Source organism: Ochotona curzoniae, unplaced genomic scaffold (genome assembly GCF_017591425.1).
Source record: "Ochotona curzoniae isolate NIBS_2020 unplaced genomic scaffold, NIBS_Ocur_1.0 contig_2599, whole genome shotgun sequence".
In the NCBI taxonomy this organism is placed as follows: domain Eukaryota; kingdom Metazoa; phylum Chordata; class Mammalia; order Lagomorpha; family Ochotonidae; genus Ochotona; species Ochotona curzoniae.
This window is the reverse complement of record NW_024465520.1, coordinates 8452911-8468942: the sequence shown is the minus strand read 5'-3', so window position 1 is coordinate 8468942 and position 16032 is coordinate 8452911. Positions and strand designations below refer to the sequence as shown.

The 16032-nt window shown below is 36.9% G+C and overlaps 1 protein-coding gene across 1 annotated transcript; it reads right to left on the bottom strand.

Moving 5' to 3' along the window:
* Window positions 1-6311: 6311 nt before the first annotated feature.
* SUCNR1 (succinate receptor 1) lies at window positions 6312-15818 on the bottom strand. Its single transcript, XM_040974805.1, has 2 exons — window positions 15772-15818; window positions 6312-9462 (listed from the first exon to the last, which is right to left on the bottom strand). The coding sequence occupies exons 1-2, from the start codon at window positions 15772-15774 to the stop codon at window positions 8485-8487; spliced, it is 981 nt and encodes a 326-aa protein (XP_040830739.1). The 5' UTR covers window positions 15775-15818; the 3' UTR covers window positions 6312-8484.
* Between the last annotated feature and the right edge of the window lie 214 nt (window positions 15819-16032).

Genomic DNA, 16032 nt, shown 5'->3' with positions numbered 1-16032 from the left:
CTCCATTTATGTAACAGAGGCTGAGCAGGAAATATTTGGAGCTTTGGTTGTGGTTTTTCTCCTATCTGGTGGAGTGGAAAGGCACATAGAAAGGAGAAAATTTATGATGCTCAGGCCTCAATTTGTAAACACAGTAATTGGAGGTCTGGTAAATAGAATAGCATATTTTTTAGACAGCCATTTTACAGAGCATTTTAGGCAGAATTTCTATGGTTTAGAACAAATGTGTTTGTAAATAAAGCTAGAATCTGGCTGAGGAATGACTTCCTCAAACTGCCTGGTTTATAAGACATTAATCTATAATAACTTAAGTGTTCAAATTGCCTGTGGATTCCCCTAGATATTTCATCGACTGCTTTGGGCCACAAGGATTATCTAATGGGTGAAGGCAGGCATGGGAAAATACTTCTTGCTTTGACTTAGCTTTTGATTGTTCACATCCCTGAAACAAATAGCAAACTTTAATGCTAGAGAGAATCTTCAGGCATTCCCTAATTTAAGTCATGGGATTTCCTGCTATTTCTTCTGAAATAGGTAGTTGAGAAATAGGATAACAGACAAATAGGTTGTATATTTTTGGTATTCTGTGTATCAGTTACCATGGATCAGGGACAACATTTAATAACTTTTTAAGGACTTGCTTATTTCATGAAGCATAATGGTTTCTAGTTGCTTGCTTTTTGTTGCAAAAGAGAGATTTTTCTTAGTTTTATGGCTGACTAGCATTCCATAATGTACGTGTACCACACTTTATGGTTGGAGGTTGCACACTGAGTATCTTTTAAAAATGATGAGGCATTTACAGTGATTGCTTTACCTTAAAAGATACAAATACATTTTCAGGAGTTTGAAAAAAAATAATATTGATAGAAAGCTTTTTCATATACCTTGAAAAGCAATGTTATAAAAACTGCAGTGTGAGACTCATTCTATTTTATTGAATTAACTACTTGATGGAATAACAAAATAAAAATTTGTAAAATATTCTCTTTTTTCAAAGCACATTTGTATAATTTTAAAATGAGTGTTGTATATAACATCAGCATCCCTCAGATTTTGAAGTTCCTTTAAACTTTTTTGGGCCACTAGATTATGCTAAAAAGCTGAAGTCTGAGAGCTTCGAGCTAGAGACCAGCTGGTGCCTTGCATGGTGGACTGACCACCTGATCTGATGGAAGTGACCTCGCCCAGATGGTACATCCACAGTCTCAAAAAGGCGTCCGATTGGTCCATTAGAATCTACTTATACCTGGCAGCGAACATCATGCTCTCTATTGTTCTGTATGATTCTTGGGCTTTTTGAATCACATTCCATTTTCATCATGTAATCTTTAGCTATGAACATTGTTCTAGAGATACAGGTATGTCATTTACTTCAAAATAATGATGGCAAATGGAATGAAAAATTGAAGTGTACTTCATGGGTGGGTATTTCACTTACCAGTCAGGAGTTTCCTACATCTTAAATAGGAGTACTTTGGTTGATTTGCTGGTTTTGGCTCCTACCTCCAGCGTTCTGCTAAAGGAGACCTTGGGCAGCAGTAGTGAGTCAGGTGTCTGTGTTCCTACCAACCATGCTGGAGATGTGAGTAGTGCTTCTGGTTCCCAGCTTCACTTGGGCGTAGACCCAGCTATTGTGCACACTTGGAGCAGCAGACGTAACCTCTATCTACCATTGACTATCTCTGTAAAAAAAAAAAAATACAAAAGATAGGTTTATTTGCACGCAAAACAACTTTGGTAACCATGCATAATTATTTCAGAGTATATATTTTTTGTTGTTTTGGGAAAAACTCTTGTATATTAGAAATACATAAACACTGGAATATTTCATTTAAAAAAGATGACTTAGGGGAAAGATAATGAGGGAATGAAGCAAGAATCTGAAAGCTAAGTTAGAAGTGAAATACCCTGAAATAGACAAAATATGATAGAGATGTGAATGAGAAAAAAAATAGAATGTTTATTTCTGGGAGCCGGTACAAAAAGCACAGGATTTATTGAGAAAGATAACTGTGTCTTCATATTTGGATGTAGACAAATATGGGCTAAAACCTGTGTGCCAAGCACAAAAATCAATTCAAGCTCAGTGATAAGACATAAATAAATGCATGTATGACAATGAAATTTTATGGGAGAAAAGGAGTGAAAATGAAGATGGAACTCAGATTACCAGTGCACATAAGAGGTAGCAGGAATCAGGACAACAGAACTCATAAAAAAAAAAAAAGCAAAAAGAGCAGGACAAATATGTAAAATTGATTACTAACCATTCAAAAGATTTTATTTTCTCTCATCATATCATTGTCTCATATAAATCTCATTGGGAAAATTTCTTAGTTTGAGAACTTCTGATTGATTCTATGTACAACAGTAATTCAAAAAGCTCATCTTATTTTAGCAAATATTTTTGTGGTTGCTGCAGTTTTCTTATAATTTTCATTTTTCTTGAACCTTTAGAAAGTGTTTACATGCTGCGTTGTAACCTGAATAGTTTTATGTATGTCTACCATTTCTCTATATTCAGCAACAGACTTCTGGTCATCTGAAAAATATTTGCTGAATACCAAATACAAGGATGTATTATAGCAGTGACAAGCTGCCATCCAAATCCATACACTTATTCTATATATATGTTCCATATATCCCATGATACTTATGCAGTATTGTTTTAATTTTTGAATGGATTTATGACCCAAAGTGTCAGTGGTTTATTTGTCTCTGATAAAGTTTATGACCTTTTTAAAAGATTTACTTATTTATTTGAAATGTAGCAGGGAAGGAATGGGAGAGAAGGAGAGAGAGAGAGAGAGAGAGAGAGAGAGAGAGAGAGAGAGAGAGAGAGCTGTCACATCCCAAATGGTTGCCCTCTGTGAGGGCTGGTCCAGGTTGAAGGCGTGAGCATGGAACTCTATCCAGTCACCATAGCAAAGACCTGGATTTGAAGAGGAACAGCCAGGATCATACTGTGACATGACATGCTGAAAGTACAGACAACAACTTAATTGGCTGTGCCACAACACTGGCCCTAGTAGACAAAGTTGAACAAGCAAACGTGATATGCAAACTAAATGATTGTACATAATGTATATGTATTATGTAGTGAGTTTGAAACACGTCAGGTACAACCACGTATGCTTTTCTCTATACATAGCAAATGACTCCCCTCCACCCCAAGTCATCAACGTTGAGTGTACAAATGATATCACAGAAATACAGTGCTTTTTTTTTGACTATCCCATTCACTGAGAAGATTTAAAGTCTTGCTGAGGTATACATTTATTTGAGGCTTCTGGGATGTGTGTCATTTACACTTATAACATGTGTCAGTACACATCCTTCTCATGTCCTGAAGGTGCATTTCCCTGGCATTGTCCCAGGTCTGTTGAACTGGAGAGTTCTGAGAAAGCATCTTGCCCCTGTTCAATCCTTTTGCTTTGATGAGGTATTACAGGTTCTTATGAGCTTATTGAATATTGGATGTCCTATTAAGTTTCAAACCAACTTGATGTTCCAAGGGCAAGTGTGAGAGAAAATTTCCTTTTTACCGTTTCTTGGATCTGCTTGACGGGTTTTCAATGCATTTATATATGGGAGGTGTTGCTCACAAAGGTATGCTGATTGTACCACAATGTTGAAGAAAGATTTTAACGGAGTGACTTTTCTTGAATTAGATTATTTTCAATTCTCTACCAGAATTGAGACACAAATACTGGGGGCTTGGAGTGACAAAAATAAAGATCCAAGGATCTGCATTATACTGTCCTCCTAGTTTCTCATAATGTGTGTCTGGGGCCCCTTCTTTGGAGAAGATATAGCTGAGTTGCTGTGTTTGCTGGTGATGAGTTCTCCCAGAAAACCCCTTCAGACAAACTACATGCTTCACTGCTCTGGTTGATATTCTTCATCCTGGTTGTGAGCATAACTAAGGCTGAGGAAATCATTTTTTTGTGTTTGCATGAAAGTCAGGATGAAGCCACAAGAGAGCAAACAACAAATTTCTCCATTCAGTATTCTCCACACTTCTCAACAGAGAAATATCTATCTTGGTATGTTACATATTGTCACATTTAGTTCATGGTGAGGAAATGTTGTTCATGGAGCCCATGCCCGAGGAAAATTCGAGATTAGAAAATAACTCAAGATCCTGCTCATGGAAACAGAATGTAAGAACTGATTCAAGTCTGTTCTAAAATCCATTCTCATGCTCACTTGGAGCTGTCTTCTGAAGAGTGCTCTGTAAAATGTCAATGAGAGGGAATTGCATGATGAAATATGAAATAAACACCCACAAGAGTCTAAACATGACCAATTTGTATCAAATTCCATGTGGCAGTGGTTTACACAATTGTGAAGATGGGCAGCAACTCAAGTCTGCAAGGTTTTGAGCAGGTCATTAAACTCTGTGCCTTCATCTCTCAGTCTGCTAACTTCTTAGGGTCTGATGGGAGTGGGATGAATTAAAGCATACTGATGCATTGCTTCAAACCATTTTGAGAAGTTCATTGTGATTATTCCAGGAGCAAATATAGAGTGTAATTACATGAATTAAACAGATGTGAAGAAAGTTTATGAGACCCTGCTGTCATCAGTGCTATTGTATAGGTTGACTGAGACATCATTCCAGAGAGCATGCCAGTGTAGAAAGTGGAGAGCAATAGGACCTGGAACATTTTAGATCTATCTAAGTGCTATTATCATTTGTTTTGATTGTGTGGAAAAGAATTTGGGCCCTGAATACTGATTCATCATGTTTCTTCCCCTCTAGATGTCTAATGCACTTCTTTTTCCTGTAGGAATTTAAAGCTAATGGAGATCAAAGCACCTGATTGATTACTGGCAAATCTTGATTAGGGCATGATTCCAAAACCAAAATGAGGCTACCTCACTGAACAGAACATAGATTTAGTCAGTGATGGGACAACTGGGAAATGTGAGATGTCTTCTGTTTGGAGTATAAGAATATATGATGGCAGGTTTGGGAAAATGCCCATGTTCATTTTTTATAAATGCATACATTTATAAGTAAAAGTATGAATGTATACATGTATGCATATTATAAAATGGCCAAATATGAGTTGCTTATGCCCTGATGTGTTCAATCCTTATAATTAACAACTCTTGTTCCTCATAGGTGGCATGAACATGTAACATGCTGATGACACAGTAAAGAGAGGGACAGGACAAACAAGTGAGGCGGTCAGCATTGTGCTGTAATGAGCTAAGCTGTCGCCTGTGACGCTGGCATCATGCATGTGTGTCTGTTCATGTCCTGCCTTTTCTGCTTCTCATCCAGCTCCCCATTAATGTCTTGGGAAAAGCAGAAAAAGTAGTCCAAGTGTTTGGGCTCCTGCCATCCATGTTAGAGAACCAAATGAAGCTCCTGGCTAGTAGCTTGAGCCTGGTCCAGCAGAGTAGGTCAGGAATGAACCAGTAGATTGAAGATGGAATCTCTCTCTCTCTTTCTCATTCTCCATAAATCTGAATTTCAAAATAAATGCACTTAAAAAAGGAACAAGTGAGAGGACACCACACAGAGCAGTTATCATCTCAACAGTGAAGACACACATTCAAGCGCTTTCCATTGAAATGGTCTAAATGCTTGAGTTCTCATCCTTTGTGTTTGTTTTAGTAGGTTTCACCTCACTGCTTTCCCTGACTTTCTGTGATGATAGACAGTATTCATGAACAACCACAATTTGAAAAGTGTCCTGTGAGGTCAGCCCAGCAGTGTAACAGGCTAATTCTCTGTATGTTGTGCTGGCATCCCAGATGGGGTCCAGTTCTACTCCCAGTTGCTCAGCTTCCAGTCCAGCTTCTTTCGTATGGCCTGGAAAATTAGCAGAGGATGTACCAAGCCTTGGGTCCCTGAACCTATCTATGGGGCAGAACCGGAAGAAACTCTTGGTTCTTGGTTTCAGACTGTTCATCATGCTGGGAGAGATCTAACATATGAAAGACCCCTCCCCACCCCCCGCCTCGTTCTCTCTCTCTCTCTCTCTCCCTCTGTCTCTGACTTTCAAATAAAAATAATAAATCTTTGCTGGGGCAGAAAGTGTTTTTTTGGGTGCTATTAAGGCAGTGAAAAATTTGACATGGTTTTCAACTCATAGAATGAGCTTGAATCTCTATTATTACAATATACATAGAACAAAATAATGCATCTCATAAACACAGCACTTAAAGTATCTGAAAACCCAGTGATAGCAAATTTCATCCCTAGATTTGGAAATAGCAACATATAAGAAAAAAAAAATTATGGCAAACTGACATATAATATGAAAAGAAAGCTGCTTAGAATAAAGGGAACATTTTAAACATAATGAAATGGAACACACATTTTCAGTTTCAGGATGTGGTTTGTGACAACAGTGGTGGAAGATAATACTGTAGGCACAGGAAGTAAGTTCACGTTGCATAGGGTTGAGCTAGAAAGTTTAGACAGCCTTCGGATGACCCCAGATGATCAAATGAAAAACAAGTTACAAAAAATAGCATTTATTCCTCTGGAAATCACAAAGCCACCAAGGAGTTCATAATTTATTTGTGATTTTCACAATGACCTTGCACAAATGGAATAGCTCTTACAGTTTTAAAGTAGGTATCTTTTAGTCTGCTAAGGTCTAAATATCACATGACAAATGGAGCAAGAGATTTAGGGAATGTTATTATTTTAATATTTTAAGTTATTTTATTTAAATAAAGTATATAAGTTACATGTATTTTACTATATAGATTTAGAAGTGATATTTCTCAACCTACTCACATTCTCCATGCTCCTTATTTCTTTTAAATTCATACAGTGGCATACTTTCTGCAATTTTAATGAGTAAGTAGAGACAGAAAATTTAATTTCTTCTTTACAACTAAATATGCATAAGTGCATTTTAAATTAAATTTATTTTATGCAAGTGATTTTGGAGAAATAAGTAATCTCTTATTTATCACAGTATTTTCTGTGACCCTTTCCAAGGTGAAAATTCAGAAAGTCCTTATTATTGCTATAAAATTACTTTGCAATCTAAAAATATTACATAAACAAATGACAAAAATATATAAAAGCCTAACTTTAAGTAAGAAAATAAATTCTCTGTAGTAACATGTTTTGTAACATTTCATCTGCTCTTAGTTTTGAAAAATGTGGAGATTTTGGTAAAGCAGAATGTAATATCACCAGAGTGTTTCAGAACAGACAGTACAATGAGCTGTATGTCTCTGCATTCATGATGATCGTTGTATCCTTTGAACTATCATTCCCTGTAGCTAGCGACACCAAGATAAGGAGTATAGACTGTAGCAGAGGTCAAATGTTGTTATGTATCAGTGAGTTACTGTTTGATGCTTGTTCCACTTTAAATGGAGGATCCATTCCCTAAGCTCTCTCCCTCCCCATTTGCCTTGGGACATAAATTGTAGGACGGTTTATATTATGTGAGTACAACATTTCTTAGGTTCTCTTAACAAAGTGAATTATTTTCTAGGACATGTTTTCCAGTGATCTTATGTGAAGTTCTGTGATACCAAGCCTCATTCGGATGTGAGTCTCTTTACACTGGGAGTAGAGCTGAGATGCTTCATCGGGGGAAGTGTAGCCTAATGCTCTATTACCATGCTGCTGCTGCTTTGCCAGTTTTCTGATGTTAATATATTTTAAATTTCACTATTTAACCAAGATTAGCAAAGCGAAGATGAACAGTGCAATTGTGATAATAAAATGCCAGATGGCACAATCATCATTAAATTAATGTAGTATTTTATTTTACTTTGTTTTATTTTGGATTTTATGATAGGCATTTTGGTGCTCTATAATTCTGAAATTTTTACAGCTGTTGTTGTCAAATTTTGCTAGCTTTTTGATAAAGTCATTTGTGCTTTAATGTTCTGATGGCCAACCTCAAACATATTCTCACTTTTTGCCAAGTTATCTTTATGTTCTATTCAATATAAATGAGGATTACTTTCATTAGATTGCCTTCAAAAAGACTGGTAAATTCATAGTCGACCATGATTCATGGCATCCTTGGTCTGATTATTCATGCCACATTATTCCTCATTCTCCGTAATGTACCCGTAATTTCCTCATGAACACAACATCTAAAGGCAATGCTTAATGGTGTGCATCTGATCTTCAGCTTTTCACTTCACATCTAAAGTTTTAGGATTCTATAAGCAACAACACAGATAATTCTGTCACATTATCAGCATCATCATTACTATTTTACAATTCATTCAAAATGATTCAATACAATTCGTTGCTTTGTCTGTCTCCTACTCCTAAATCAGGAAGACCCCACAGCATCTAGGTTCGCACATGCATGCCCAAACATGACACAAGATTAATTCAACTGCATCCGCTCTGTGCATTCTCATCTCTTTCATTTTATTTACTCTAGAAATAACGTATTTTTAAATCAGGATCAGATCATGTGTGAACTGAAACAAACTCTTAACTCACTTACAGCTGCATGTACCACTTAATCTGTTTCACAGGCACCTTATTTCCTGAACGTATCTTCTAAAGGATGTAAGGAATTTGAAGTATTCCCTCAGCTTGTTCATCAACATTTCCCTGAAATGGTCCCCCATAAGGAAATAGAAGACAGGGTTGATGACGCTATTCAGGAAGGCCAGTGGCCGAGTCACAATGTACAAGGTGGTGATGATGACCTCAGCGCACTGGTACTGCTGCCAGGACCGCAGCCTTGAAGCAATCCTCACGTTCCGCATGATGTGGTAGGGTGTGAAAAGCACGGAGAAGATCACCACGGCCATGACCACCAAGTTAAGTGGCTTTTCAAGGGGCAAAGCAGTACTGATCTGCCTGCTCCAGTGCTTTAGAAAGCAGACGATTTTGTAATAAAAGAAACACATCACGAGAAGAGGAACGAGGAAGCCCAATATGGTCAGACAAATGCTGTAAATGAGGTTGTATTCAGGGTCGCCGGAACTTGCATAATCATTGCAGTTGGTGGCGTTGTTGGTTACAATAGGATTTATAAGAGGGAGAATAGGCAGTAACTCTAAGGTAACTAAAATCCAAATGGCCAAAGAGATTAAAACGGCCAGCTCTTTTTTTTGCAGAAGGTGCTCTCGGAAAGGAAACTTCATGAGCAAGTATCGATCGATGCTGATGAACGTGAGGAAGAGAATGCTGGTGTAGAGGTTGGCGTGAAGGAAGTATCGGTTGCTTACGCAGAGCACATTTCCGTATACCCAGTCTTCATTGGCATAGCTTCTCATCAGCATGGGGAGGGTGCACAAAAATGCTAAGTCGGAGATGGAGAGATTGAAGAGATAGATATTACTGCTATTCCAGCTCTTCAGACAGAAGAGATATCCAAAAACAACAGTTGTGTTCCCAAGGAGTCCCAAAATAAACTCAATCCCATAAAAGATGGAGAGATAGTACTTTGCCAGAGAGGCCTCTGCTGCCAGCCAATTTTTGCAAGTTTCATTCCATGCCTAAAGAAGAGAGAGAAAACATAAAGGTGAAACATTCAATTGTGACTAGTGACAAACTATAGTATATAATCATTGGAAGGAATACTTCCAAGTCAAGGATAACAGGTTACATGAGTAAGGAATATGTACACACACAATGCATATACATGTAATACATATAATATATATATGCATATGTGTGTGTGTGTGTGTATGTCAGGGGTTTTTAAAAAAGTTTTTGGGAAATACATTGTGAAAATAATGTGTATGGATTTCAATTTTATTTTACATCAAAATAAACTTGTCTTTTAATTCCATTGCCATAATTTTTTGAGGTGCCTATGAAATATACATTCGGACCAATGTGCGTATACAGAAAAGTCACTAATGTATTAAATCATTAACTCTATTGATTACCTTGGGCCAATGTGATAGAAATTGGGGATAATAATGTAATGAAACAGAGTTCCTAATCCCAAGTGACTTATATTCTGTCACACAGAAAGAGAAAACAAACCAATAAGTGATTTAACATCATGTTGAAAATATAAAAAAAGGAAGGATAAAATATTGGAGAAGTTTAGAATGGAAGGTGAGAGTGAGTTCAGAGTCACCGAAGTCTACAGTGGAACCCAGGCAACACCTTTTCTGCATTTCACTGTTTCAAACTTAGTTCTGTCAGTGTGCAGTTCCTTGAATGAGCAGTGCTCACCCGTGGGACCAGGAAGAAGACCCCTTACTACACTCTAGCGCTGAAACTGGAGTGTCTGGTGTTGCAAGTCCCAACATCATCCAGGCCCACTCAGAAAGATCCGGAGAAGGCCTCCCCCACTTCACACGGTTCCACAGGCCCCACCATCACTCAGGCTTGCTGCAGAGACCAAGGAGAAGGCATCTCTGTACCCTACAGTTCTGAAAAAGTGGCCTGAAGACAGACCTGTGGAAATCCACTTTGGTTTCCAAGTTACGCTAATATCTGCATAAACTGTTGCAGCGAGAGCAACCAGGCACTGCTACACACTCTAACATTGATTACAGAGAAGAAGTTGCTGTGTTTTTCTGGGATCATTGAGAATCGAAGTCAAAACATTACTAACACTCACATTCCATAGAAACAAACATGTATCATCCATAAACAAGGAACTGTAACCAGATGCACAGCTGTCGGCATGGGGAACAGGCAGCATTAAGGAGCAAGGTAGCATGATGCCTCCCAACAAACAAAACCATTCTCCAGAAACAGGAGAGTGGAAAGAAACCTGGGAGGTGGTTCAAACAACTCTAAATAATGATCCTGAGGAAACACAGTGAGATGTGAGAGAATACAGATGGATTATTCAAGAGAATGGGGAAAATAATGTATGCTCCCTCAAAGTAATAAAGACATGATAGAACATGATAGAACGAAGACAGTGATATCATACCAACTGGGGGAAACTTCAAAGCATTTCCTCTCAAATCTGAAACAAGAGAATAATTTTCATTTTCCCTATTCTTAATTCTATATTAGAAACATTACTAAGAATAATTAGGGAACAGAAAGAAATAAAGGGCATTGAAACTGGAAACAGGAACTTAAAATATCCATGCTTGCATATAGCGTGTTAAAATCTAGGCACAAGCAGAAGTAATGAAAAGATATTCTTGTGGATGAACTAGAAAATTAATTTTCTCAACATTTTTGTACTATCCAAAGGTATCTACAAATTCATTGCAATCCTTACCAAATATTGATGATGGTTTTGTCAGATTAGATTATGTGAGCTTCAGAAGCTTCTGCTGCCCAAGAAAGCAGCCAATAAAGTGAAATGACATCCAACAAAATGGGAGAACCTATCTCCAGGGCACTGATCTGTCAAGGATTAATACTCAGTGTATGTCAAGAACTCAATAAATTCAACATAACAACATAGGCATAAACGGCCAAAGAACATGGATGAGACCATTCTCAGTAGAAAACATACAAATGACCAGCACATACATGAAAAAAATTTCTCACTATAATTTCTTGTCAGGGAAATGTCAATAAAAACAACAATGTGACATCATTTTGCCTTTTATAGTGGCCATTATAAAAATACAGAATTATAATTTACAGTGAGGTTGTGGAGAAAGGGTAGCTCTTATAGACGTTTGATGGGCAGGTTAGGTTACTATAGTCAGGTTGGAAAACAATATGATGTTTTCTTTAAAATCTGGAGATGTGATCCAGCATCCCACTGCTGGATATGTATGCAAAATACACGGGCTCCTATAAAAAGAGACCCTTGCTTCATGTTTATTACAGCTCTGTGCAAACTGCAAAAATATGGAATTAGTAATGGTACCCAGATGAGTTGACAAAATACATAATATACATACACTCACATACACATAGTGACATGCAATTCACCCCAAAAGATGAAATCCTATCATTTCCCAAAAAATGGATGAAATGAGAGGACAGCATGTGCAGTGAAAAAAAGCCAGGCAGCAAAGACGAAAGCTCCACGTTTCTCCCTCCTATGTGGAAGCTAGAAACAAACAAACAAAAATTGGTTTTACAGAGTAGTCATTAGTAGAAAGCTGGAAGCAAGGAGGAGGGAAAGCTAGAGAAAACTGGGATACCAAAAGTGGATACCAACTGAAAATATATGTGTCAGGGGTTATAAGCCACAGTGGGGAGACCAAACTTCATAATACACTAACATATAATGTGTGAATATGTGTAAACTACATAATATAGTAAAATGTATATATGAATATTTGGCACATCTAATGCAGTATATATATAATATATAATATAATAAATTAGGCTATAATGTAAGTATATATATGACAAAAGAAGCTCCAAACCTTTAATAATAAAATCATGTCATCGGAATGAAGATATTAATTATCCTGTTTCAATCAGCACATTTATCTTGTAGGTACTGAGGCCTATAAGCATTTACATGTAGCCTATAGACATGAAAATCAGTGTTCACAGAAAGTACAAAAGTATCTAAGAAACAGAAATAAATCTGTGGTTTCACATGTGCTGTTTCTTGGTTTTTGGAAAGAGCAATTTTGTTCAGCATTTTTTGACATGCATTATGCATTTTCTCTACAGCCTGCTCCGCTTTGGGTTCTGACTCACCGTTCCAGTGAAGTTATCTCCATGATTGCTCTATTCGGTGGTTATTTTTCAGTAATCTTGATCCATGTGTCAGTTGTCTCTCATCCTATGACTTCTGCAAATATTCTCCTTTGCTGTCTGTGACATGAAATTGTCTCAGCTTTCTGCCTTTCTTCCCAGGAGTTCCATGCAGGCATTTATGTGACTCAAGTACTCAATGTTGAGTTTCTGAAAAGCTAGTTCTTTGCTCCATAACCCTCAGACTCTGCCTAGATGATTACACCCATGTTTTTAGGCTTTACAACGCACTGATGGAGGAACGACTCTCAGATTTTCGGCCCAGCCCGCACCTGACTTACAAGCATTCGATAGTTGTAGTTACTGCTCCTGGCTGATTTCATTCTGCCTCCAGATATCTCGCACTAACTTCTCCAGCTGCTTTGCTGTGCGGACAACAGTTTGAGCTGTTGCAGTTTAATGCTTTTGTCATCTACTCACATCAGAATCTTTAAAAAAAAATCCTTGAAATTATTAACAAGTTAACTTGTAATAATGAATGAAATAGCGATTCTTATTAACTATAAAATGCAATTACTCTCAAATTCATCCTCATTGCTCCAGATCCTTTGCTATTAGTCTAGTCCAGGCCAAAGTTCAACTCTGCCTTAGACTATGTCACACCCTCCTCTAATCTCACATCCTCTCTAGTTCCTGTTCACATCAATGGTCACTGTAGCCGAACAATCCTGAGGAACCATAGCCCCTAATCTGATCTTCCTGTAGTTGATGACCGAAGTCTAAATCTTTAAGGGAGAGTTCACGTATGCATGGTCTGGTGTTTTCTTGGTAATTCCCTTGAACTTCTCTTGCTATTACTCTTCCTGCTAATTATTTTTCCTATTCTTTGAATGTCTTCATCATGGGCTTTCTCTTCTGTCGTAATTTTTTTCCAGTTCTATTTCTTCCTGTGATACCAGTTCATTGCACATTTATTATTGTTGCTTCTTTTGAAACATAGTTCAACCGTAGCTTTCCCAAAACAGGCTTTCTGATACACAGACAAGACTATAGAGCTTCCATGGTGTGCTCTCTCTGTGTGTACTGAACTCCTTTATAGGACCTCTCTGAGTGTCGCTTACTCACTGTTTGTCTTCAACATCTGCCACTGTCACTAGCAAACAGCGGTTGGCCTGTGATCGTTGAGTGAAGACACAGATATAAACGTATGATTGCCCAAAACATATATTTTTAAAATAAGACATTTAAAGAGGTATTCACGTGCGAAAGTAATACAAGAAACTCTAGAAAAATGTGTAGGAAAGTTTTAATAGTTTTATTCCCACTGAAGAGATTTCAGATAAATTATTTCTTTTTTTTCTCGATTTATCTGGCCTTTTTTGTTTAATGAAATTCAGCATGCATTTGATGATGTCAAACATGCTTCATAGAAATACAGCAAAAATGAAATGGCCTTTTTAAAAACAATGACAGTTTTTGCATTTTTGGTTAATTGTAATTTTTACAGTTGCTATTGTTTTATTTTACTACTATTCTTTGAAAGCTTTCGATCCCATGCCTTTTGCAATCAATCTCTTTCTTGTCTCCCATGACACAATCCCTTTCTTTCACGCCTATCGCTATTCACACACTCTTTGTGCCTAATGTTTCTTTGTTCAAATTTTTAATGTTTTAAGTTCTCAAGACTCAGACCTGGGTCCGACTGCTGTCCTGAAGATGAACAAAAAGCTCCTACTACTGACATGAGAATTTTAACAACATACAGTTCCCTTGAGACCGGAGACTTGTTTGTCTCATTTTGGAATTTCCTTTTTTTGGTCACAGCATTTATCTTTCTGCCTCAAAAGGATTGAATGGTCAGTGGTCTATGAAGCTTATATATACAACTGATTGATTTGATCACTACAGATGAAAATGACACCCATGGAGACCTGTGTAATTAAGAAGCTTAGATCACAAATGACCACAGGCAGAGGTTAGAGATCAGAGATGAATCATCAAGTCATGATGCCGATTGAGGGATGTGGTGGTGGGGCGACAATGTTAGGACTGAGAAAAAGAAATAAGAATGACGAAAGAATCATCTTTTCCTTGCTTCCCATAAAGTTACAACTGCAACTGTGTAACATTAGGAGATGTGATTAAGCAAAAACAAGAAAAATGGTTTGTGCAACCTTAGCATTCCTAGTTTGGGGAAATGTATTCAACTTTGTAATATTTATTTGAATTTCTATTTATAAAAACTGAGACTACACTCTCCTCTAGTGTTTTATCATATACTTCTTTGATACATAAGTTTCATTCTTAAATATTTTTCTAAGTCCATAATATCAATAAAATTAATTAAAGTTTTGTGAAATTATATATATACTTAGTTTCTTAGCTTTAAAATTAGTTAATTGTAGTCAAAAAGTAAATAAAAACATTTGTGAAATTTTAACAGGCACAGTAAGACAAAATTACATATTAATGAGAATTTTAAAAAGAAATAGAAATTGCTTTGCTATAGAAACATATGAATGAAAATTTATACTCATATTAAAAGATGCAATGAAACTGATGTTTTTGCTTTGCACATGTGTAAATTAAACAGAAACAAGTGTCTTAGCAGTTATACTATGGACTACAGTTCTATGCTTTCCAATTTCTTTAAGGACATCTCATGAATTAAAGAAGGCTCTTGAAGATAGAAGAGCAATGATTTCTGAAATTTTCCCTTCTTGCTTGCAGAAATATATTGTTGGATCATTTCATTTTAACAGAGATAAATGTTAAATACTAAATTTACTTGTTAGAATGCCTTAAGATATTTCGGTAGTACACTATTGTCTAAACATTATTTAAATCTTACATATGATTACTCCATATAATAGAAATTTCAATTTTTTCTGCAAATATTTACATGTCTTTAAATAAATTTACTTGCCATTTTTGCTAAAATAGGAAAGGCACAAGGCACCAGAAAATATAGTAAATTCTTCTAATAAACAGTGTTTGTCAATAAGAGTAGATATTTAGTAGGGAAAAAAGGAAAATTTAGTCAACTTTTTACCTACTTTTGCTGTTTTACATTGACTTGTGAGCAGTTCACTTAAACATTATTTAAAACTTTCAATGCTCTTTGGTTGCTGATGAAAGAAACCTGACAGGAAGCCCAGTGCTATTTCTGTGTGGTGAGAGATGTGAGTGGCTGACTTGCAGCCAGGATTACTTACCATTCTGCGGAAGACCTGCTCCCCAGACAGAAGCTCTGCCAGCAGCTGAAGACAGACCCGGGCTCAAGGCTGTGCTGCTGGACATGGCTAGGGAAGACTGATTTGCATATCATGCAGCTATGATTAATAATTCAGAAGTCCAGGAATATTTATTCAAACTTCAAGTCAGAAATGAGAGGGTGGGAGAACTTCTGCAAAGCGTGAGAGAAAACAGCTGATTCATTTTTTGTACAAAACACGGGTAACAAACACAGCTTTAAA